The 24,330-nt window shown below is 45.1% G+C and overlaps 1 protein-coding gene across 1 annotated transcript in view; it reads right to left on the bottom strand.

The window, feature by feature from the left end:
* efnb1 (ephrin-B1) overlaps window positions 1–22,406 on the bottom strand; it is a 58,057-nt gene extending 35,651 nt beyond the window's left edge. The window contains exon 1 of the mRNA XM_069170467.1: window positions 21,408–22,406. Coding sequence (XP_069026568.1) covers window positions 21,408–21,523 — 116 coding nt within the window. The 5' untranslated portion in view covers window positions 21,524–22,406. The remainder of the gene's footprint in view (window positions 1–21,407) is intronic.
* Window positions 22,407–24,330: the final 1,924 nt, after the last annotated feature.

Raw genomic sequence — 24,330 nt, 5'->3', positions numbered from 1 at the left:
CTTAAAAGCCTGGCCCTCGAATTCTCAGTTTTACAAGCCATTTATTCCATTATCAAAGCGAGCCACAACAATTTAGATGATTAATTAAGATTTTCAAAATCTTAATATCTTAATATCCCTGAAGGATTTAATCGCATGCCGGCCCCTGTCATTGATTCAATTTTCCGAGCAGGCCTCCTAGTTGGCGGTTAGATAGCTATCCTAAGTGAATTCTCTGCTTCTGTTTCCCAGCCTTTGTTAACTGTCTGCTATAATGAGGCTCTGGCTGCTGTGGAGGTCTGGAAGCGCCATCGCAGATGGGAAAGAAGCAACATAAAAGAAATAGGGCAGCAATTAGTGTTTAGCCCAGTTTAAAAGCCCTCCACTTGGCAAGCTGCAGCCCAGCTCCAGTCCAGGATGTGAAACTAAACTGGTGGGCTGGGACTTTGTCTCCTGTTTGTCTCTCTGTTGGCTTAATCAGTGCCACTCCGGTGCTACACACAGCCACGCAATGGAGAGGAGGAGACGAGTGACTGAAGATTATTGTACTTTGGAGGAGGTCGAAAGGGAAAAAGGGGGGAAACTGGAGGTTGAATTGCATCTTTCATTCATGTTGTCTGGAGACTTTATAGGACCTGTTGATGAAAGAAGTTTGAGTGCACAGAGGAAGAGCTGTGCAGATACAAATAATGTTTCTGGGAAATGACCCTGAACACGAGAGAGCCTTTATTCCCCTCATGTCAAACGAGGTGGATCTGCCTCAACCAAACAAAATAAAGAGAATCATTTTCAAAACAACCAAATGAGGTTGGTTTTGTTTCATCTGGATGGCTCTGCAGCGTGCTCAATCCTATAAAGAGCTTATACAAACAGACCTACGCTATAGCACAGTGGAGAGAGAACAGAAAACAACGAAGCAAAAGAGAGGAGAACCCCCTCCTCTCGCTTTTTACATTCCACTGGTGAATATGAGCACATGATCTCACATATGCTACACCCCACCACCACCACCACCAGCACCACCACCTCCTCTCACACACACACACACACACACACACACACACACACACACACACACACACACACACACACACACACACACACACACACACACACACACACGGATGTGAGCGCTCACAAAAGCACTGCGGGGTGCATCCTGGGCCTTCCCAGCCCAACTTCCCAGCCACCCCTATTCATGCACCCTGCCCTCACCGACTTTCATATAAAACGCCGCCTACACTAAGGCCCACTCAAAGCCCCTTACAGAGCCTCAAACCACCCCTTCCCCCATGCTCCCCACCCCCGTCCAGTCAACTCAAGCCTCTGCCCGGAGCACTGCACTGGCAGGCAGCCTCGGCTGCTCAATGAATGGAGCCGAGACACAGGAACCGCGAGAGAAAGAGGCAGAGACGGCTCATATCAACAGAATGGTGTCAAATTGATTTGTTCCTCCTGAGCAGCAGAATGAACATGCCATACATATCAATTAAAATTAATTATGTTCTTGTACATCATCTATCTCTACCAGGGGAACACGCCATCAGCCCCAGATGCAGATACTACCTCTTCGTGATGTCTCGTTTCTGCAGCTGGACTCACAGTCAGAAAACACCAACGCACTCTCCACACTATCAACACCACAACAGGTACTCTATCCCCAGATATCAGCGTGGCAATTATCACAACAGGAAAAGTGTTCCCTCACCAATTATTAGTTCTCTCTTACATTATCCATAAAATCTGTGCGGCCACTTCCCCCTGTTATCAGAAATGACACTTTCCATACGGCACACATTTTCACAGCCATTTGAATCAATATTCCATATAAGCTTACAGTTCACATATATTACGGTTGCTCACAGTAATTCACCCACATGACAGGGTTACACTTAAGTCTGTGAAGACCAGAAAGCCGTGTTATGCAAAAAGTATTTTTGATGAGCTCTTGTGTAATACATATATATAGCGGTGGGGATTTAAAACTGATTCACTTGCTTGAGGCAGTCTACGTTTTGTTTAATCACAGGATACAAATGCATCCTGTTCTCATTCAAGTCAATCAATGTTAAATAATTGTCTGCTAGCAGCGACTGTTTCAGCCTCAAACCGCTTTGAGATCTGTGCAGATAGAGCCGCGTGCTCGCTCGGCCTCACAATGGCAACATTCAGACGGCAGCTCCTGAAACGGCCTTGCTCCTGATCTGTGGTTAAGATCCGCTGAGCGCTGATGAGACCGTGTGATCATTTCATACTCGGGAGAAAGGCACAGATCATCAAACTGTCAGTACGTTTTCATGGCACTTAAGTAAATTCGCCACATCTATAATTCGGTCGAGTCACGTGACCTGTGAGGAGCAGGTCTGAAAGCAGACTCCCCCTAGCGTTTGAGGCGACGCCGCGCGAAGGTGAGTTGGTCACAGGTCTGCGCTCGTAGCCCGCAGCTCAACCCGAGCACTTGTATACATAGCTGGCTTCTGTCAGGGCTGTCGCGGGGGCAGATGTTCTTGGGAAGGCCTGACTATAAACACAATCGCATAAACACACACCCCACAGTGTACACACACCGATTTCCTCACATGTCAAACACAGTAAACAAGTTGCGTAAATGCTAGCGCAGGCCACACACATATATAAAGAGGCACACGGACAAACACAGCCATCCTGAAATTAAGCAAAACAAGGTCCATCTGGCCCCAGAATTGTTTAGCAGAGCAGGAAGGATTTGACCCTTATTATAGAAAAAGGAGGACAAACTAGCCAGCGGGTAGAGGTATTGGATAAACTATAAACTCAGTCCAAGTTGTATTTAAACTCCAGAAAGCCGGACTTGGCAACAGTGGCTTGCTGAAAAGCAGAAGGCTCTGTAATTTCCCTCCGGGCTGTCCCCATTAGAGGGACATTCAATGACGATGTCAGGCAAAAAAGATTAAGACGGACAGAAGATCCTAAATTCCACCCTGCAGAGAACTGCTTTTGTACGTGTGAACACAGACACCCTCTCTCTCTCACAGACAAACACACACTGGCTTCAGTTAGCTCAGTCAACAGGCGGGCGTGCAGACCAGATCAGATTCAGCGTGACTCATAACAGTTGCACACAGGCGAGTTCTGACACAGACGTGAGCGCGGCTGACACACACCTCTCGTGCTCACCAAACGAGCTCAGTATGCTCGCCCTCTATCACTGTCACATGAAGGGCCAGCGTCACACCATCAGCGGCTGTAATGAGCTAACAAAATGACGCACAGATGGCCTTGCTGCAAGGAGGACAGAAGTGGACGCTGTTACAAGACGAACAAGCTGAAGAGGACTGTTGAGCGAAAGGAGTGTCAGAAGTCATTAGGGAGGAGAAAGAGCATAATCTGTTTCTTCTTATGGCCTCTGTGGTTTCTGTCAATGCCGAGCCCATCCCTCTCTAAGAGCAGGGGAGTTAAGAGAGCATGGGTGTATGTGGTCGTGATTGAACGTCATCCACGGTATCACTGACAGCGAGAGAAGCCCCAGACTGTTGCTCTCTGGGTCTCCACTTATTCATCCCGGAACCCAGGGACTGAGCTCTTCCAGCTGGAGGGCCGGGGGAGAAGGGAGGAGAGGAGAGGAGAGGAGAGGAGAGGAGAGGAGAGGAGAGGAGAGGAGAGGAGAGGAGAGCTTTGACTTGGCTCGATGACAAAGTTTGGGTCAGTTTCAGCCTGAGTTTAGTCCTCATTCTGGGGTTGCTTCATGACCCAAACACACACAAGTCTCTTTCCTCCTTCTCTAGCTCCTTCCCTGGCCACGACACAACACACACACACAGCCAGCTGCCTCCCATCACCCAGGAGCAGCCACAGATGGGCTCTGCATGCTCCGTAAAGATCTCTCCACAGGCCCAGTCTACAGTCACAGCCAGACCCGCCTGGCCCGAACTCACTGTATGTGTGAGTGTGTATCTGTGTGCAGATATACATGTATCCATACAGGCCTGAGAGGGTGGTGAGCGTGTGTGTTATCGTGCCAGACACCCCGAACGAGCCAAAGTTGGTTGGTGTGTGTGTGTGTGTGTGTGTGTGTGGGGGGGGGGGGGGGGGGGGGTGCTGGACAGTCGTAGAGAGAGGAATCCCTCAGGACTCAGCGCTGCGGAGCAAAGAGTCAAGAGCTGGACCAGGATGCAAGGCTGCAATGACTGCCTAGAGAAATCAGGGTATGAGGGGGGTGGGGGGGGGGACCCTCCCAGACGAACAACAGCATCCCCTCACACTCACCCAGCTGTGTTTCACTCCCACTTGGGGAGAGTGGAGGAATAAAATAGACAGAAAAAGAATCAGAAGTATTATCAAATCCACGCAGCTTGCCCGGGTTCTTACCAGAGGCCATTTTCTGCTCTGTATCACCGACCCCATCAATAAGCCCTCAGAAGGCATTTCTAAGAAAAAAAACAGCCCTTTAACATTGTCACTCAATCAGATGTTCTAATAAACACACACACACACACACACACACACACACACACACACACACACACACATATTATACACTGGTTACTTAAATTCTGTTTGGCTTCGATAGAGCCAGTCATGGTAAATTCAATTTCTAACAATTGCCCCTCTATCTCAGCATGGTTGAAATTACTTGAGGGATCCGAGTTTTAGACTGAATAATGAAGCAAAGTGAAAAGCTCATTGAGGATGAGAGTCAGGGCGGCGTTTGTAGCTAAAGTTAGCAAATTTGTCAAACTCGTGCTTGGAATGAGTCGGCTCTTGAACACACCGGGGGGAGGAGGAGGAGGAGGAGGAGGAGGAGGTTTTTTGCTGCCCTGCTCAGTAGTATTTTGGCACAGACACATCTGGGAGTCAAATCAGCGCGTGATCAGCCCCCTAGACAATCTCCCAAACAAACCTGACACCCCTTACTAATGAGGTTTTTCCTTGAACGACTCGTTTGACATTTTGGGAAATATGTTTATTTGCTTTCTTCCCCGAGAAGGAAAACTGATACCAGTCTCATACCTGTGCAGTAAAAATGAGGCTGCAGCTAGCTGTTTAGCTTAGCTTAGCATAAAGACATAAAGACTTGGGGAAACAGCTCATCGAGTCGAAGCAGTGCGGTCTGTAACACCATGAGGTGGACATTTTTCCCTTCAAAGAGGCAATTCCTATACAAAGCTCTAATAAAGTGATACGATTTTGACACTCAGACTGCAGCTCCCACAGAGAGTTTGTCTCTTTCAGAACATAGAAGTGAACTGCTTCCTGTTTGAATTTTATGGCAACACGTTACGATCAAAGGGGAGCTGAATCGATATTTTATAAGCCTGTATGCTGTTAACAGGTGTTAATATGACGCAGCCACAGAAAATCTGGAATACTGGAGAGGCACCAAAGCCTTCCTGGAAGAACAAAGAGAAGACATGGCTCACAGAAAGCAAATCAATCAATCTCTGCCAGAACACGTCTGGCTATGACAGCACAGTACTGAACCCAGAAGTAAAAGATAGCACGCAGCAAAGTTCAAAATACTTGTATTGTTCATCTGTCAGTGTGAAAGACAATTGCAAGGGAGAGGGAGGGAAAATACTAACACAATATTTATCTTGTGCCCCCCCCCCAGCCCCTCTTCCCCTCCTGACTCACTCTTTTTTAATGTATTCCTGCCATTGTGAGCAGCGCTGCGAGATGGATGGGTCGAGGAGTCCGGCAGGTGATATGTGTCTGCTACAAGCGCAGTGCAGTCACTCACACATTTCCCCCATCTCCAATCACAAGCAACGGCAATAATTCAGTTACCAACAAACAGAACCCGTTTTTCGGGGGGGGGGGGGGGGGGGGGGGTTGGTGCCATTTCAATTGTCGGTGGTTTTTCTTCTGCATTGTTCTTGAAACTGCTTCCCTGGGAAACTGGGAAAGTCAAACAGCTGACGAGATGTCACCTCATGAACTCTCTCCTCGGTTTCACACACTCACAAACGCCACGTCGGCGATCTGACACACTCTTCCCTCTCACCCATTCTCTTTTCTCTCCTTGCACACACAAACACAATTCTAAGGATCTCTCATCAAGCGCTTGTCAAGCTCAACAGCACACAGCGGTGTCTAAACAGGCCGTGAGCTGCTCCCGCTCTTATCCACCGACTGTTGCCTTTCAAGGCCGGTGACTCTTGATCATATCGTGTCAGACATGCGAGTCTTATGATGGCTGCTGGCCTCCTCTTCGTTCTCAAGTCGCGGTAAAAGCTCCCAGAAAGTCTCAGGGATTTTCTGGACACATTCCTCATAACTTTTTCGTATCGCCTACAGCGGTGTGAGCTAAAAATGAGTGTGTGTGGTGCAATAAAACTTATCTTTAATAGTCATTTTCCTGAGGCAATACCTGTTTGCTGTGCACGCCCATACCTGGGCCTCACACATGCCTGTTGTGACTGGTCATGCGGTGCTATATGGGGAGCACGTATGACCTGAGGAATTATCCAGTGTTCGAACAGGGACATATGCACGCATGAATGCACACACACACATCCATACATTCTTGCATGTGCATGCATGTTACAGACACACACACATTCTTTAAAAGCCAACAGTAGCGAAACAAGAGAAGATAGGCCTCTCAGTGTGCAACTGACAGAGTGAATTACACGGTGAGCTAAAACACTAGCTTCCTGTCTCACACAACGGCGCTGGATGGCTTTCAGATGGATTTCCACGAATCTTGTACAAACAGTGAGTCAATATCAGGGTAATGGGCGATCGTTGAGGAAGAACAATTCACAAGTGGTTTGCGGGAAAAATGTGTGTTCGGGGCGCAGCCTGTCACCCAGCCGAATCAAGGGCACACAGCTAATAGGTTCCATTTGCAGGTCTTGACAACACAACCGCATGCAGATATTTGAATATTCCCAAACCCTTAATATGTGCAGAGACTTGATATTCCCCATCAGAGACAGGCATTAGAGGGGGGGAAAAAAGCGATTCCACTGATGAAAACCTGATAATTCTGTTCCTAACGATTCAGGAAGCCATGAAATCAATGACAAATTTGTGTTATGAGCAAACGTACAAGACATTTTAATCCTTCAGCACTTTGGCTCTGATATTTATGTCTGTCGGCGGCGCTTTCATTATCATAAAGCGTGTTTAATATTTCTCAGCTGTGTGAGAGGACTGCCACACTACAGATGATTGAGTGCGCAAGATTTAGTGTCTCTCTCTGTCTCTCCTTGTCTTCCTCCAGCTGTGTCCACGTACTTCAGGACATATACAGACTACAGAGTCGACCGAGAGAGAGGGCAATGGAGAGAAGAAAAGAGGGGGGAGCGGGGAGGGGAGCAGCTCTGCAAGCACTGAGGACGTGGTGCCAACCAGAGAGGCCCACCGTGCCTCAGTCCCATCTCTCCAGCTGAGGGCTTTGATTCGCCTGATTGTCTCCAATATTGAGACACACAATAAACACAACACTTGGCCACCATTTGCAATTCTAATCAGTCCCTCTCAACTGGCCTGGACAACTCAGCTAGAGCCCTCTGGGATATCACTCATCTGACTGCAAAATAATGACACAATCATCGCCATGGCTACGCTCCTACTACATCCCATGAGTGGCAGCACAGAGAGGATATTAATACACAGGAGTACTTGGAGAACTAAATGAATTCGCCAGGAGATTAGCTAGATACCAGGTTAATGAATGTGCCACGCAGGCAAATCCTCCTGTCTAGCAGTTTGGGGAGTGTTCACACCCACCTCCTCAAAAAATTACGAGCAGCAAGTAGTTAAACAAGCACGTCTACACCTGTTTCTGCAGGGCATGCAGCGACAGGATTTTAATAAACCATCTGCTTTAAACATGAAATTCTGACTATGTAAACTGAGGTTGATTGTTTCGTGATAAGGCAGCAAAGTCGCAAACTTCAGCACTATCAGATTTTGACATGCTGTAAAGTACCGATAAACCAGCATACAGGCGGTGATGTGATCTTTATCCGTCATAAAAGGCTGTGTTTATGTTGAACTGGTAAAATAGTTTTGTTTCTTGATGTTGAGAATTGAGAGTAGATGCAATTCAAGAAGTTCAAGACAAGCTAAAGGATAAAAAAAAAAAAAGGCTTCATCTTTAACAAGCTGTCCCCAAATCATACATCTGTGATTTATAAGAGCCCATCTGTTGGCTTTTCCTGTGCCGTTGTCACTGACTTGACAACATGATGGTAATAGATGCTTGCAGATAAATGAGAGCAAAGTGACATGCAATCATCCACGTTTTAGTAGCCTTGATGTATTTGCTTTAACAGTCACCCAGAAGATGAGAAACTCAAATTTATTTCACAAAATAACAGGCACATCTTATGAAACTGGCTATTTGACTTGCAAATGACTCAGATGATTCATAACGGCGACCATGCTCGTCTGCCCTCGTTTTTCAGCAAGCACGAGTGCATGCCTGCATGAGTTCGTCCAAATGTGTGTGTGTGGGTGTGGGTGTCGATGCTTGCACAGGCATGTGAATGACAGCCTGTCAGTGAAAGAGATGTCATTATCAGGCTGATGTCTGTGTGCGAGTTGTGACCGAGGGCAGGGTCACAGCACTAGTGGGGAGCTGACAGTCTGCGGACAGGAAACATTACTTTATGATTTCCCTCCAGAGGGGAAACAATCTTGTCACAATCTGCAATGCCACTGTTCGACCTCATTTAGAGGTTATTGCAATATGCACAACAGAAAAGTAAGTGTGTGTGTGTGTGTGTGTGTGTGTGTGTGTGTGTGTGTGTGTGTGTGTGTGTGTGTGTGTGTGTGTGTGTGTGTGTGTGTGTGTGTGCAACACACAACAATAGCACCAGGGTTCCCTATCTCAAAAGCTTTTTTTAAATGAGATATTCCTTTAAAATGTGAAAAAGTGGGGATTTTTGTTTTCCTTTGTTCACAAGCCCTTGAAGAGACGAGCTCTGATAAACCTCTCCCCTCCCTGTCCTTACCCTTTGACTTTTTCTGTGTAACAACAATGCAGGGGGTTTTGGTTCAGTGTCCTGCAGTCGATCTGTTAGGGCGCTGATAAGAGAAGCTGATGGATAGGTTTAATCAGCCAAGCCCAGGGATCAAGACCACAGGACAGATCAATCAAATGCCGTGTGGTTTATAAAAGAAACAGCTTTTATCAGTGTCACAGGGGTCTCTGTCTGTTTGTTTTTTTCACTGAAGAAACCAACATTAGCACAGTAAACTAAATACAAGAAAAAGAAAGTGTTTCAGGTGCATGCAAAAAACGAAAAGCTGTACGTAACACATGAGTAATTGTGATTAAAATAATGAGCCAGTGGAAAATAATTGCAGCAGAAATGAAATAGAGACATCTGTAATCACTACACTGAGATTATGAAACTCTTTGCAGCATGAAGCTGAACGTCCCTGGTCTCTAGTATACTAAACACCTCCTGAAATAAGCTGAAATATAACGCCAACTAGGCCCCTTTTCAAACATAAAAACCCAACTGAAACTAAACCTGCACAGAAATAAAAAAGGAACACAACAGACAGACAAAACAGCTGAAAACTATCTCCACCAAACAAAAGATCTCCGTAAAAGAGAGCGCAAGGCGCTGCAGTAACTAGGACACAGCTGCGATCTGTGTCTTAAAAGCAGCTTCTTATCAGAGAATTTGAGTGACAAGTCTATTCTCTGCTTACAATCTCGGCTCATGATTGTAAAAGACAGCTACACATGTCCCATCAAATCCAAGACAAATTAGTTGCTCTTTCTTTCCTCCCTTGGATGGGAGATCTTATCCAGACGGACATGCTTAAGTTGTCAGTGGGTTTCTAAACCCCATATTGAACAGCATATTGACTGATGCAATCGCAGAGACACACATCATTAGGCTCATTAACAGTGAATGTAAAAGGGGAGGACGGCCTAACTGGTGTAGCGGGAGTCTGTGTCTCCTCTGATAACACTCGCCTTTAACAAGCAGAGCGCAGGCAAAATGCAGGCTGTCGGCATTAAAATGAAATGTGTGTGTGTGTGTGTGTGTGTGTGTGTGTGTGTGTGTGTGTGTGTGTGTGTGTGTGTGTGTGTGTGTGTGTGTATATGTGAGTGATGTGTGTGCTAATATAGCTTGTTTGACATGATGCTATTCTCATTCGCACAGTTTGCTCTGTGATAACCGGGCGGATTGTGGCCTCGTAAAGACGCTCCATGTGTTGTTTTAGGAAGCCATTACAAACTGGGCCGTCTCCATTACAAGGGCTATCTGATCATTATTACTGCCATCTGTAATGCACACTCAAATCTTAATCTACCCAAGCCAACCACAGCTGACTCCTGAGCCGGAGCGCACACACACACCTTCCCCTGTGATATGCGTCTGCGTGTGTGTACATCCAAACGTGACACAGCAGCTGTTGACTCGTCACATTGCGGCTTTCACTCCAACACGTTTTAGTCCGGCGACGCTGAGCGGAGCACCGCAATCCTGTCAAAGCCACCGACTCGCAAGCCTTCTTTGCGAAGGCTGAACCCCAACACCCGTGCAATGCAATGGCAATCTCCCAGGCAGAACTGCTCAGACCCTTCAAAGGCTCATCACAGGACGCACATCTAATGCAGAGAGATGGCCGGTTAAAGCCTGAGCTAGCACGCTGCTTTGAAGCGACTGCTCCAATCCCTCCAAGAGGAGCCAAATCATTTCCCTTCTCTCGAGCCTGCCATTGTGTGAGAGGTGCACCAGGCGCTCTATTTGGTGGCCGCATGTGGGGCGCCTTCAAGGATCACGCCACTCCATTCCAGAGCAGGGCCACGACAGGAAATGAGACTCTGGCTGATGCACAGGGGCTTCTCGACAATAAATATATTCATGCATTCATGTATATTTCAAATACAAATTTGACTCAGCACGCATAATGCACATGCAAGGTACCGACTCTCAGGTTCCTGACATGCATGAGGTGCTACAATCAGACGTGTATAAATAAATCAGAGAATGCAGCAAACAGAGCTACAAAAAGAAGCAACACAGGCCCGGGCCCTGTGCGCAGAGAGGACTCAGAAGTTTGTCTGCAAAGGAAAGCTTTCATCTTGGAGACAGGAGAGGAGAAGAGAGGAGTGATGTTGGTGGAGGTTTGTGCTGTCATGTTTCACAGTGGGGGGATGTGAGAGACAGATGAGGAGAATAGCTAAAAGTAGTCAAAGTTTTCAGCGCGGGGGGAAAATGGAAGATGAGACAACGGAACGTGGAAAGAGCAGCACACATTAAGATTAGCAAGTTAAAATCACAGTGTGAAATATTATATTACAGAGCCTTAAGAGGCAAAACTACCACAGTAACTCATTAAATCAAGTCAACGCAGCGCCTTCGGCCTTATTCTCTGCATAGTTCATAAAGCGAGCTGAGAGCTTCAGGATATTGTGTTTGCTTTAGCAGACCTTCACTCTTATTTCCAATATCGGAGAGATGAGAGGCTTCCCTGGCCAAGCACATCATGGGGGAGAATAAACACACATCTGATGGGAAACATGTGTGTGGGAGATGAAACGGTCTCCCTCATATGAATAGGATGAAATATAGACCTGTGTCCTGCCGAGCTCCAATCACGGCCGTAAGAACTCGGTGTGAAGGGGAAACGGTAGACCCCCGACAGACTCTCTCTCTCTCTCTCTCTCACACACACACACACACACACACACGCACACACACGCACACACACACACACACACACACACACACACACACACACACACACACACACACACACGCACGCACGCACGCACGCACACACACACACACACACACACACACACACACACACACACACACACAAGCTGCCAATATGGCCATTCTGGAGCGGATTCATGTGGAGGCCAGAGTCTGACAGTGACATCTCCATTCACTCTTGAATTCTTTTTCTCTTTCCAACATGCATGGACAGACACACAGACACACACACACACACACACACACACACACACACACACACACACACACACACACACACACACACACAACCAGAGGCCATGGGAGGAGGAGCAGCACTGGGGCATAAAAAAGCCCTTCTCCCTGCCGTGGGTCTCTGTGGGGTTTAGCATGGCATTATGGGAAGATTAGACTTTAGAGTGCTTTACTATCTGATGTCATTGTTGGTTTTAACGTTGTCTGGATAGCTTGTGGAGCTCGGACCTGATGGCAGGCACATTTCTCTCCAAACAAAATGCTCAGGGTTGCAGTTGTGATTGATTGCAGGTTCCTATTGTATCTGTCTGGTATGGCTCTATTGGAAGAAGAATTAGTCGGACAAAAACCTCATGGAAAACGCTTCGCATTTGACTCCATCAATCAAGTCAGCAATCAAAATAATTCAATTAAGAGACTTAAATCCCCCTGGCTTACGAGTCCCTGCTCCAATAGCCCAGAGACAAACTCAATTTACTGACAATCCATACATGATAGCATTAACTTCACTTTAAGGCTCAAATCTTTTTCCATTACTTACATTTTCTAAATATCAAGGGAAATTCAAAGGAAATAGCTGAGTTATACTGTTTACTTTGGGAGAGGACAACTTGGAAAAAATTAAATAAACAAGAGCAGCTTCAAATACGTAATGAAATTGCAGACCGGCTGTCCAGACAACTAAACTAATTTGCAAGTTGTTTAGAAGGAGAGCTTATTTGCAAAACACAAGAAACTTTACAAATGTTGTTTTCTTGTTTTGTTTTTTTTATAGATCTGGTAAATGGCCGTACATCAGAGATGCAGGATTGGGGACAGACTGGGAGAAGGAGGTTGCTGAATATGTGTGTAATTGTCTTTTTCCCCCCGTTTCCGAGGTGTGAAAGGGAATGCAGAGTTGCACTGGGGTGTCCCAGGGAGAGGCGATTGAAGCGTCAGTCACAGCTGCCACACAGAGCCCCGGCGCGCACCAAATCCCAGGCCGGGCCTTTGCGGGCGGAGGGGCCGGGGCCGGGCCTGAGAGCAGCAGGAGTCCCACAGGCCTTTTCTTCCAACTCCTCTCACCAGCACAAGGGGGACCAGGATCACGCTGGGAGTTTGCTTAGAAAAGGCTGAGCCAAGACTTGGCAGAATGGGTTAACGGAGGCATGAATACACACTCACATACACACTCACACACACACACACACACACGCGCGCACGCACACACACACACACACACACACACACACACACACACACACACACACACACACACACACACACACAAACTCAAATGCTTTTGGGGGGCTGTCTGTCTTGCCTGTGGGCATGGTGGGAAAAAATGAAGTTGGGAGGAAAAAAAAATCTAAGATAAATCAAACTTCCAGTTAACATCTGAAAATTTGGGGCACACATTTTCAGAGGGAGAGAGAGAGAGAGAGAGAGAGAGAGAGAGAGAGAGAGAGAGAGAGAGAGAGAGAGAGAGGAAAGACAGGGGCTGCTCAAACTAGATTACTGAAGAAATGAGTGGTTTTTGCTCGATGCCTGGGGAGCCTAATAGTGGCAAAGTCCCGAGGATTATACACTGTGCCATTTCCATGCTCCCCCTAATAGTCTCCATGTCCTGCCTCTGTATGCCATAGATGGATTATGATGCTTTATAATTAACATGGGGGAGGGGGGCTGTTACAGACCGCCCATCTGCCACGCTGACACACTTACGGGGGGTATCCCCTGGGAAAAGAGGGCCGCTACCACACTATTCCATTACTTTATCATTCTATCATTCTATTATCCTACCACTCCATTCAATTACCCTGTCACTCCATTAGTGTACTCATAACACTGAACAAAGAGCTCCATGATGATCATTAATGGTATGTTCAAAGTTGGCTGGGTATGGTCATACTTTATCCAATCTCCTCCTGTAAAAATATTACAAGCTCACTTTGTTCCATTTTGGAAGCTACAGGTAAATGGAAAAGTTCAACTACAGCCATAATACATTTATACTATATTTTATTATATTATGTTATATTATATCACATTATATTATATTATATTATATTATATTATATTATATTATATTATATTATATTATATTATATTATATTATAATATAGTATATTATACTATATTATAATATATTATATTATATTATATTATATTATATTATATTATATTATATTATATTATATTATATTATATTATATTATCATGGGGTATTTTAGGATTATTTTTGGAATACGTAATATTTTGAGGAACATTAAAGATTATGTGTTACAAAAGTCTCACCTCTTACTGGAAACTCTCAACTATGAAAACACTCAAAAAGATTTTGAGGTGTTGGTTGAAAGCTTCAGAAAAACCAAGTAAATTTACGTCGTAAGCTTGTAAATGGACCGTGACTTTTACTGTGTTTGGTCTAGTAAACTTTTTGTAGTGTTTTAGATGCTGTTGAAAGTTCCAGAAAAGCTTATTAAATTGCCAGAAAAGCTACTTATTGTACTTTGAGTTCAATCTTTTTTTTATATTTATTGTAATTTAATAGATTCAGTTGAAAGCTCCAGAAAAAAGCTTCTAAAGATAATAAGTTGAACTTAACCTTTTAAAAACAACTCTGCTCGAAAATTGCACACCCATAATAAAAAAAAAAGAGTATATCTCTGCAACCACTATTTGAATAATGTTGGTGTAATAATAAAGGGAACACTTGTGAGATTTATTCAGATGTGTAAATATCAGTATATAAGTCCATATTTTAATAATAGTTTTGCTCAGTCTTCTCCTGGCCCCCAATTGGAGGCCTCTCGGGCTTAAAAGGTTAAATTAAGATATTTTTTGTATTTAGATATTTTAATATAGTTTTGGTCATTTTAAAATCTGAAAAAAGTAGGAATAATTACTCGTAAATGTAAAAAGTAAAGTTTGAGTGAAGTGATTATTTTCCAATTTTTTTTTTTGTAGTTTTAAAAAAGCAAGAAAAAGTTTTATAATATAAATTATGGCGCAACCTTATACACTTGCATCATAATTTATATTCCCACCTCAATGATTTTACCAGTTTTATTTTGTTAATAAACATGCACTTCCTGCCCTATCCCACACATTTTTGTCATTATTTGTTGGGATCAGTCATCTCCCTCCACAAAGTCCGGGAACCCTAAATTCCAGCCTCCCCACAAAAGTCTTTGGAGTGCCGCAAACTGGAGGAAACAGATCCCTGGTTGCCTGTACGCCGGTGACAACTCCTGACGTCTTTAAAGAACGTGTAGTGCAGCTGGCTGTTAAGGCTGCCTGCCCGCTGTTTGGGATTGGCATCTGATGAGGTCTGCCTCCGCAGCACAGAGGGGTTCTATGAGAAAGAGTTAAGTCTATGAGGTCAGTCCGGAGGAGGAGGTTACGAGTTCCCTGAGTCGGAGCCGCAGGGGTAATGGTTTTAGAGATGGCTGTCACACAGATCCGTTCCACTGTCCAATACTGCCGCTGATCTCCACCAATCCTAGTCTACTTGCTTTTCAATTGCTCAACTTCTCTCTCCCTGTCCTCCTTTCTTCTTTTCTCCTTCTCTTTCTCCCGTGCACTGACACATGGAAGTAATCTAGGAGCTCTATGCCGGACTGAAAGGATGTGCGGTTGAGCCCAGGGCTGCATTTCAACGCTCTACATTAGCTCTTTCCTCCTCTGTTTAATCCCCTTATTTTCAACTGCTCTTATGTAAAAGAACTAAGATGGCAAACAAAAGGCAGACTTTGCCCATTCAACTTTTTTTCCACTTCCTGTAACTCTGCATCTCTCCATTTTTCCTTGATTCCGCTAAAGCACAGGCGAGGCGACGAGTAGAAATCTTAAGGGAAGCTTTCCAGCACCAGCGCCTGTGACTCTGCTTGGCAGACCTGGAGCTGATGGGAACTTCCTGGTTGCTGCCAGCCAGGCCTCCGTCTAATGAAGCCGGGTCGCTAACTGCCTGTAAGGCAGCCACTGTTCAGCCACTCCACACTCAGCCACCACTCAGCCCTCAACACTTTCACAGGGGCACACTGGCACGCTCCTAACACTTCCTTAATGCTCCACTGTGGCTGGACAAAGAACAATGGCACACCGACATGCACTCTCAAGCACTCATTCACTTCCATAAGCTTAAACTTGTCCCTTTCATATGCGCCTTCGTGTCTTTTGATGGTAGTATGAACAGAGAAACTGTGTAAACATAAACACAACTCATATTGATCTGTAATTTATTTCATATATAATAAAATGGGACTCATAATTACTGCACAAGATAAAGAGCAAATATAATTTGTGTTTGTTTTATCCCACTTTGATCTTAAACTAATGTGGTTTTACTGCCAAAGAATGTTTGTTGCATAACACAGTTCGCGCTATTTGTCATAGTTTTCTGTGACTCACAGCAAAAAAACGAAGCCCGTGAACTGTCACGCCTATATCTGCCAGTCCAGAATCGTGGTTCAAAACTTCTCAAATTAAGATACAGGCCGATACATACACGTGTCTGCTCTAGGGCGGCAATAGATGGTTATCGGTTTGACTTTCAGACAACAAAATGTCATATAATCTTGAAATATCTGAATCACAATTTCCCAGGCCCAAGCTGACATCTACAAATGTGTTAAGTTTTGTCCAACAAACACTTGAAAATACAACAATTTTAAATTATATGAAACAGACACAAGCAAAAAAATCCCCACAATAACTTTTTGTTTAATAAATTACAAAAGATCAGTCGTAAGGTTTAGGCAAAATGACGATCTACTATAAGAAAATATATCTTTGTCCTCTATCAGAAATGTTTGAATGCTTTTTATGGCATGGTATCTCTTGGTAACTATTTCTACAATATCCCTGTTTGTATCAGGTTGTTCAGGATTCTTGCATTAATGTAATGAAGCATCTTGATCTGTAGCAACCGTCTGTAGATCTGTAGATCTGTATCCGTTTGTTTAGTGCAGCCATAAATAGATTCTCAAATGAGTTTTTAGGAAATCTATTATAGCACTGTACATATCAATTATGTGATATTAAATGCAGATTTTATTCAAATTCTCTGTATTGATTAGCAAAGTTGTTGCTGATTGTTTTCAATAATTTTTGTTTTGTTTTTCTGGCCCCGGGGCCATTCGTCCAAATGACTCCTTACATTCAGCTGTTGTTTTCCGAGAATTTATCCTGAAAGAAAACCGACTGTAGCTGTGGGTCATAACGAACAGTTGGAAACTGTAAGAAATCCTGAAAAATTACTTGCAAATGCGACTTGCCCCAAAGTTGAAGAACGAGGCTTGGTTTCATGCGCGCCACTGCTTGAACATAAAGAAATGAATGCATCAATAACACAAAAAACACACCGATCAGCTTTCAGTGATGTGGCAGCCAAACCACCAGCGGATAAAGTGAGTCCATCTGGAGCGAAACCATCATGAAAAAGCTGCATTTTTTTTTCTCCCCACCGAAATAACCTAAAGCCCTGCACCCTTTTCGGAGCCCAGGTGCCTCATGTAGATAACCAAATGAAGAATCCGTCGTTACCCACCGCTGAAACAACAGCCATGTCGACACAGAAGTGCACACACATAAAAGCAAACGCAGCTGTCCTTAGAGTGAGACACAGGGTGCCTTTACAGCACCGTGGGCCAGTTGCTTTCTCAAAGTATTTCTTATTGGTCAGCCCTCTCTCGTTCTCTCTGAGTGGGGCTCAGGCTCTAAGTCCTCTCTGTGTGTAATGAGATCTCTATCAGGGGGAAACACGATCAGAGTCTAAAGGGTGGAGAAAGGGGGGACTCGGAGGCAAAGAGAGAAGGTGCGTATCGCGGAGGGTATAGGGGGCAAGCAGCAGGGCGTGAGGCAGGGAAGAAACAAAAACAGGCCTCTGACCCTCTCAGCAGTGACCTGCACTGCAGCGGGCAGGAGAGGGGAGCGTCCCCTGGACTCCGAACCAAACCCTGTTTCTCGTCTTGTCCTGAAGTTTCAGCCGGTTCTTGTTCAACAGGCTGCGGCAGTTTCAGGTTTTTGCAGTTTGTTTTTTTAACCTCCTGTTGAAATCATTGTAACGTCTGAATGTCAGCGTAGTGGAGCGGCTAGAAGTGGTGCAGAAGTCAAAGGCTTCTCAGTGTTTGAGAACAAACCTTGAAACTGTTTGCTTTTATAACAGCAGCCTCTAAAATGAAGAAGGCAGAAGTTGTTTTTGTCCTCATTACCTCACGAAACAGTTTATCCCTAATTACCTAAATGGGGGAAACTAAATATGGAAGCAAATCCAAATTATACTGTTTTGTGAAACACAGTAAACAATACACTTGCTGCCTCATCATCTCAAGTACTCTTAAAAAAACGACACAAAATTGATTTTTCTGAATAGAAAATAAACATACTGGCTAAATATCACATTGGTAATCAAGTTCAGCTTAATCTCAAACTCTCTGAACCGTTAAACCACGCAGGCACGATAAAACCAAACCACTCGACTGTTAAACTATGAGCCAGACAGTTGAGGTCAATGGACAGTAAAATGAGTTGAGTAAGTATAAAGACCCACAGAAACAGAGTCCTCAGTTGACTTTCATCAACACAAACGCCTTTCTTTCTTCTCATGCTATTTTGTGTTCTTTTGTGGGCTTTAAAACCGACACAGAGGCCAAAAAATGTCTGCAAATGGCTTCCAAGCCTCACCGAAATGCGAAGAGTTCAAAACCAGCACAGCAGACTCTTGGCCGGCCTGTGGCAGTTTCCCTTGCTGTATGTTTTCAGAGGTGTGCAAGTGTGTTTTTCCATCTCCATCCCATCGTCTTGTTTGTCTCCCGAGCCGCGGCAAACAGGCCGTGGTAGCCACAGGTCATGAGGTAAATATTAGCCGAGAAGGGTTAGAGGACGTTCAGGAACCACTCGTGGCAACCTTGTCAGATTATCATTAAATTGGAATCACTGCAGCATTCCTGAGCACACTGGGAGCGTCAGTGTGTGCGTGCGTGTGCATGTATATAGTATGCCTGTGCATCGCTATGCTGGCCTCAGCCAAACCAATGGGACGTGATCAGTCATAACAAAGTGACATTTTCTGGCATAATCCCACTCAGCTAAATGAGAACTAATCCAATTTCTCCCACAACCCCCCCCCCCCCCCCCCCCCCCACACACACACACACACACACACACACCAACACCCCCACGCCACCTCACCATTTCACTCATCTGTCCTCAAATTAAATATCAAAAAGGTCTGATACATCCCGCAGCAAAACTTCAGCTCACGGATGTTTCTTATTATTATTTTTCTTTCTAGACAGCGCTACAGTGATGATGTATGTTGCCCGTTGGAGCACGCTGGGAGGAAATCAATTAAGCAAACCCCAGTTATTGATAATGCAGGAGCGGGAGTGATGGCATCCTCACATGAAAATCCATAACAGCCGGAATGCGCGGAGGGACCCGCGCATAAGCATATACACACATACACGCGCACGCACACACACACACACACACACACACACACACACACACACACACACACACACACACACACACACACACTATAGTGGCCCAAACCTGCTGGTTTCCTATACTTTGTCTCATAACTCATGGCCTGTAGAGAGGCCCTGGTATTGTTATATTTTGTGTGTATGTGGTACAGTAAGCGAGCAGAGGGCCAGATTAATTTATTAGCTGAGGCAGCAGTGCTCCCCAATGCAGGAACAGGAAGTGAGACATCGTAAATCTAGATAAGTCACCAGATAGTGTACTGTACATTTCTATATAGGGTTCCCTTTCTGTTATCACAACAGAGCAAAATAGGCAGAGACAGAGAGATAGACTTCATAACAACAAACAGCGAAGATGGATGCTGATTGCTGCAATAGTATTCCTGTTTTATTGCCTATCAGCCGCCGCTGCTGACTGATACATTTCAGAAGAAAAACAGGTTTGTCTCGTGTTATTGTAAAGTCTGCACACAGCAAGGTAATTGTCTATTGTTTTCGAAAGCGCCAGCAGCAGGACAATTAGCTTGAGAGAACACTTCGCAGAGTGCATTATTGTTCCACTGTGAACTTTATGAAATATTCAGCCGGCTTGGGGACTTTTTACGAGGAGCCGAGTGGAGAAACAGATGGAGAAATGATCTTTCAATCTCTAAAAACCCAGAATGGTAACCTTCTAAGACATTCCCTCCAGGTGACATCATCAATCAATAAATGCCCCCCATCCCCCTTCTTTTTTTCATTTGTCTACCCATGACTGAAGGTGTGGATTTTTTTTGTGCGTGTGTGATACGTGCGTGAGAGTATATCTTTGTCTGATGACGCTCATTGTTCCACTACCTCTGCAGCCATACTCAAATAAAAGCTGATGGGCCGTAGTCTCACCATTAGGCCGGGGCCACACACACTCCAGTGAACATGGCAGCAATATTCATACTCACTGACTGCAAAACGAGCTCCTATGACATCTGACATTTGGGGGATAAATCATGGATTCACTTGAATGAGTAAGTTCTAGTTATAAGCTGGTCGAGCTACTCTCTATTTCCCCTCGGTGCTGTGAGCTCAAATGAAGGTCAGCGCCAGCTGTACAGATTCTTTTCTTTCTTTTGGTTTATTTTCCCCTTAAGAATGCTTTCCAACAACATGTAAAAATGGGAGTCAAGTCTAAGTGGGTGATAATTGTTACCAGAGCGTAATTTATTATCAGTAGTCTGGGCTCACTCTGCTTGTTTTGATGGGAATAATATGCATTTTTATGGGGGGGGGGGGGGGGGACTGGCTTCAGCTGCTTGCTTTTGAGACACTTACCCTTCATTTCATGAGTAGAAATTAAGCTGAAGGCAAGCCAGGCCAATTAAAGAAAAAATGAAGTCGTTTCAAGCATTTCCCTCTCTGATATCTGAAACCATCTTATCATGCATGTTTGTGGGAAAGCTAAATTCAAACTTGAGGACTTGGGACGGAGTGTGGCCCTCTCACGCCTGCGCATAGCCCTTGTTCGGGGCTCCTGAAGCGGCCTGAGAGGGAGAAGAAGCCCGTGCTGTACCTTGACACACTTGGCACGGTTTACTTGACTTTACGCCTTCATTGTCTGCTCCTCTAATTACACCAATTACAATAAATTGTAGAGAAAGAGAGGATAAACTCTCACAGCTCTGATGACCGTGATTGAAATGTCCAGGAAGACTATACCATCAGTAGGAAAATAAAAAAAGGTGTATGTAATTCTGCCATAAATTACTATAATTAACCATCTATTATTGTGATTCAGCTGAGGCCTACTGTATATTGTATGAGCCTGTGCTTACAGTGTTTCTTTGGTGTTGGGAAATTCCCCCCGTGGGAAATAAAACGGAAAACTCTGCGGCGCAGAGATGACAATTTCAACTAAATGAATTATGTTATTTCTTAGATAATTGCTACATTTAACAGAACATTTAACCCAGCTTGCACACAATGGCAACTTTTCCCGTAATGTTAGTCCTCCATTACGCACACACCCAACGAGTTTGGCATGCTTGTGCAAATGAAATACGAGACTTACTTGGAATTCTGCGAGCTCCAAATTATAGTCTCCAGCGATTTGGCTGAAGGTAACGCCGACCTGCACATTAAAATAAAGATCCAGAGGTAATACTTCCAACAACCGAGTCCCGCCATTCTGATAAACGTACAGACAGTGAGCCGATAACTCAGAGCGACGGACTGTGCGCCTGGCAGCCTTTATCTGTGGTTCGCCCGGTAGGAAGGTGAGCTACGATCAGTCGGGAGCATGTGAGGTCGATATCAGATACATGTCCTTCTCTCCGACTTCTTTAAATCAGCTCCAGACCCCGTGTCCTTGACTGAACTGTCTGCAGGACGAATAAACCCTCGGTTCTTGATAGGATCAGGAGGAAAACAGCCCCGAGTGTCCTGGTTGACCTGTGGCTGAGACACAAAACAGTCGCTCACGACCTTTTTTTCTCTGTCGAGAGAACTCAACTCAACGATCTGCTGTGTGAGGGAGCAGATCTAACCGACGGTAGTTTTCAGAGACACAATGTGGCGATGCGGCTGTCGATGAAGGGATGCACCGTGTCTTTGTCAAAGCTCCCCTGGTGGTGTCTGTACCTGTCGCTGTATATAGCCTACAGACGACCACATTCATCCATCAGTCACAACTCCGTAGCACGCCAGGAATCCCGAGGTCCACTTCATTCCAGTGTTATCTTTCACCCCTCCTCCCACTGCTATTCTTCTTCGCAAAGGAATTGAGTTTCTATTGTAAATATTCCTCGGGGCTCTCAGCGTGCGAGTTGCGCTCCAGCAGGGCAGATTCTAGTCCAACTCGGGCATGCTGCGTGGTCAGTGCGTAAATCTACTGGTAGGTCTCCCGTTGTTTGCTGCTGCCCGGACACAAAAAAAAAAGTGCCAAGGGAAGATTAAACGTGCTTCACCAGCCCTCAAGGTGGCTCTAAATCAGCTCACCAACATTTCCATCCCGGTATGTTGTTTTTTTTTAACCGTCTGTGACACTCCGCGCTCCGGTGTGTGCAGCAGCTCGAGCTCAACTGTAACCCGAGCCGAGGAGAGCGCAGGGGGAACAGCCCACAGTGCGAGTCGCGGCCAATCACAGCGCTCTGTCCGAACTTGGAAGCAGGAAGCGAAGGCATTTATGGGGACGTGGAGGGGTGGATGGATGGTAGATAGAGGGGAGAAGGGGAAGGGCAAGAGAGAGGGTTGGGGGGGGGGGGCGTTATTGGGTTGACCCCCACATCTCCACCCCCACCACCTCGGCCTGAGCTATTGACCCAAATTGAAATGGACTTTGGAGTTATTAGTCATACTGAAAGCTTTGGTGAGGAAAAAACGGACGCGATAGGCTGAAGGTGTGTTCGTGAAAGTGCTTACAGGATCAAAACTTTTGCCCCTTTAAGTCCAAGAGTTGTACCTGCTACATCCTACTTATGCCATAACATAAGGCCATTCAAAATATTCCTATAATCATCACCGTGGCACGAAGGCTTGTGTTTGTAATATTTCCGCTATGACTATAGGCTATAATTTAGTGTCTTTGTTCTATAAAAATCTTTACACTTTACCGTATAGGGTTACAGTATGTGTTATTTTGGTCCCTTCTTTTTTCCCGTCTGAAGGCAATGATGATTAATGGTCTCTTTGGATCTCTTTCTAGTTGTCCCCTTTTGAGATAATGAACTGCATGAGAACTTAGTCTCCAGTGTCAATAGACAATAGACGGTCGGTAGCCTATAGTCATTGGGCCATTCATTCATTGAGGAAGAAATGCTTGACACATAATTGATCATGTCCATGTCTGTGCCCCCTTTGTGTGTAAGTATGTGTGTGTGTGTGTGTGTGTGTGTGTGTGTGTGTGACACAGAGAGAGAGAGAGAGCGAGAGAAACAGAGAGGAGAGTTGCTCTTAATGTTGTTGCATTTATTCAATCAATGCTGCCCCCTAATGGTTGTGATGGCATCGATTCACAGAGTACATGAAGGGAAGTCAGTGGGAAGGAAAGAAAACAGGCATTTAAAGACATGTTTTATTATATCCTGTTGTGCGCTGACAGACCATACATCTTTGTGAAACAATAAGCTCAACGCAAGCATCGCACTCAAATGATTATAGGGTAGACTCTGGGTGTATCTATGTTGTGTGCGTGTGTGTGTGTGTGTGTGTGTGTGTGTGTGTGTGTGTGTGTGTGTGTGTGTGTGTGTGTGTGTGTGTGTGTGTGTGTGTGTGTGTGTGAACCAATCATAACAAGGGCCACAGAAGTGGCATGGCTGCATCCTCATGAGCCTGTGTACAATCCTTCAAAGCGTTGTCATAGCAACTGCAAACACAGACCAGTTGCCACCGAGCTGGCATGCCCCATCTGATGGCAGAGACGTCTGGGATACCTGACACCTCCACGGCCAATCAGTCGGTCACAGGCAGATACCTGATCTGCTGCGAGCCAATGAGAGGCCTCCTATGCACCGCTACTTTGATGGCTGCCACAGCTGTGGCCAAAGCTGAGGGACCAATAGGAAGATGGCTTCGGGAGGATGATGGCGGACATACCAAGCTGTTGTTGTAAGAGTGTGATCAAACCGCAAAAACACTTTATCAGCCAAGTGCAATATCATACAGAGATTAGCTTTGGGAACCATCACCACTAATCTTTTAAAACAGTATATACATATACATATTCAATACAAGAGGATTACAGAAGGATATGTGACAAGATAATGGACTGTCCACATTGCTCAACATAAACACAAACGCTTTAAGCAACATGAAACACAGCAGAGTACATGTAAGGACAAAGAACTGCTCTGAGCGTAGCTTTCATGTTCCGTCACGCTACTGAGTTTGATTTTTTTCCCCCCTCATCAGACAGCTACCTATGAAACACTGGCATTTTCAAGGAATGAGGTCATCATGTTAATGTGTATAGGTGGCTGTGATTAGCACTTCTATAA

The sequence above is a fragment of the Embiotoca jacksoni genome, unplaced genomic scaffold, assembly GCF_022577435.1.
Source record: "Embiotoca jacksoni isolate LCO1_2020_lvr unplaced genomic scaffold, fEmbJac1.0.p SCAF_5, whole genome shotgun sequence".
NCBI classification, from domain to species: Eukaryota; Metazoa; Chordata; class Actinopteri; family Embiotocidae; genus Embiotoca; species Embiotoca jacksoni.
The sequence above is the reverse complement of the archived record's forward strand: the minus strand, read 5'-3'. Positions and strand labels throughout refer to the sequence as shown.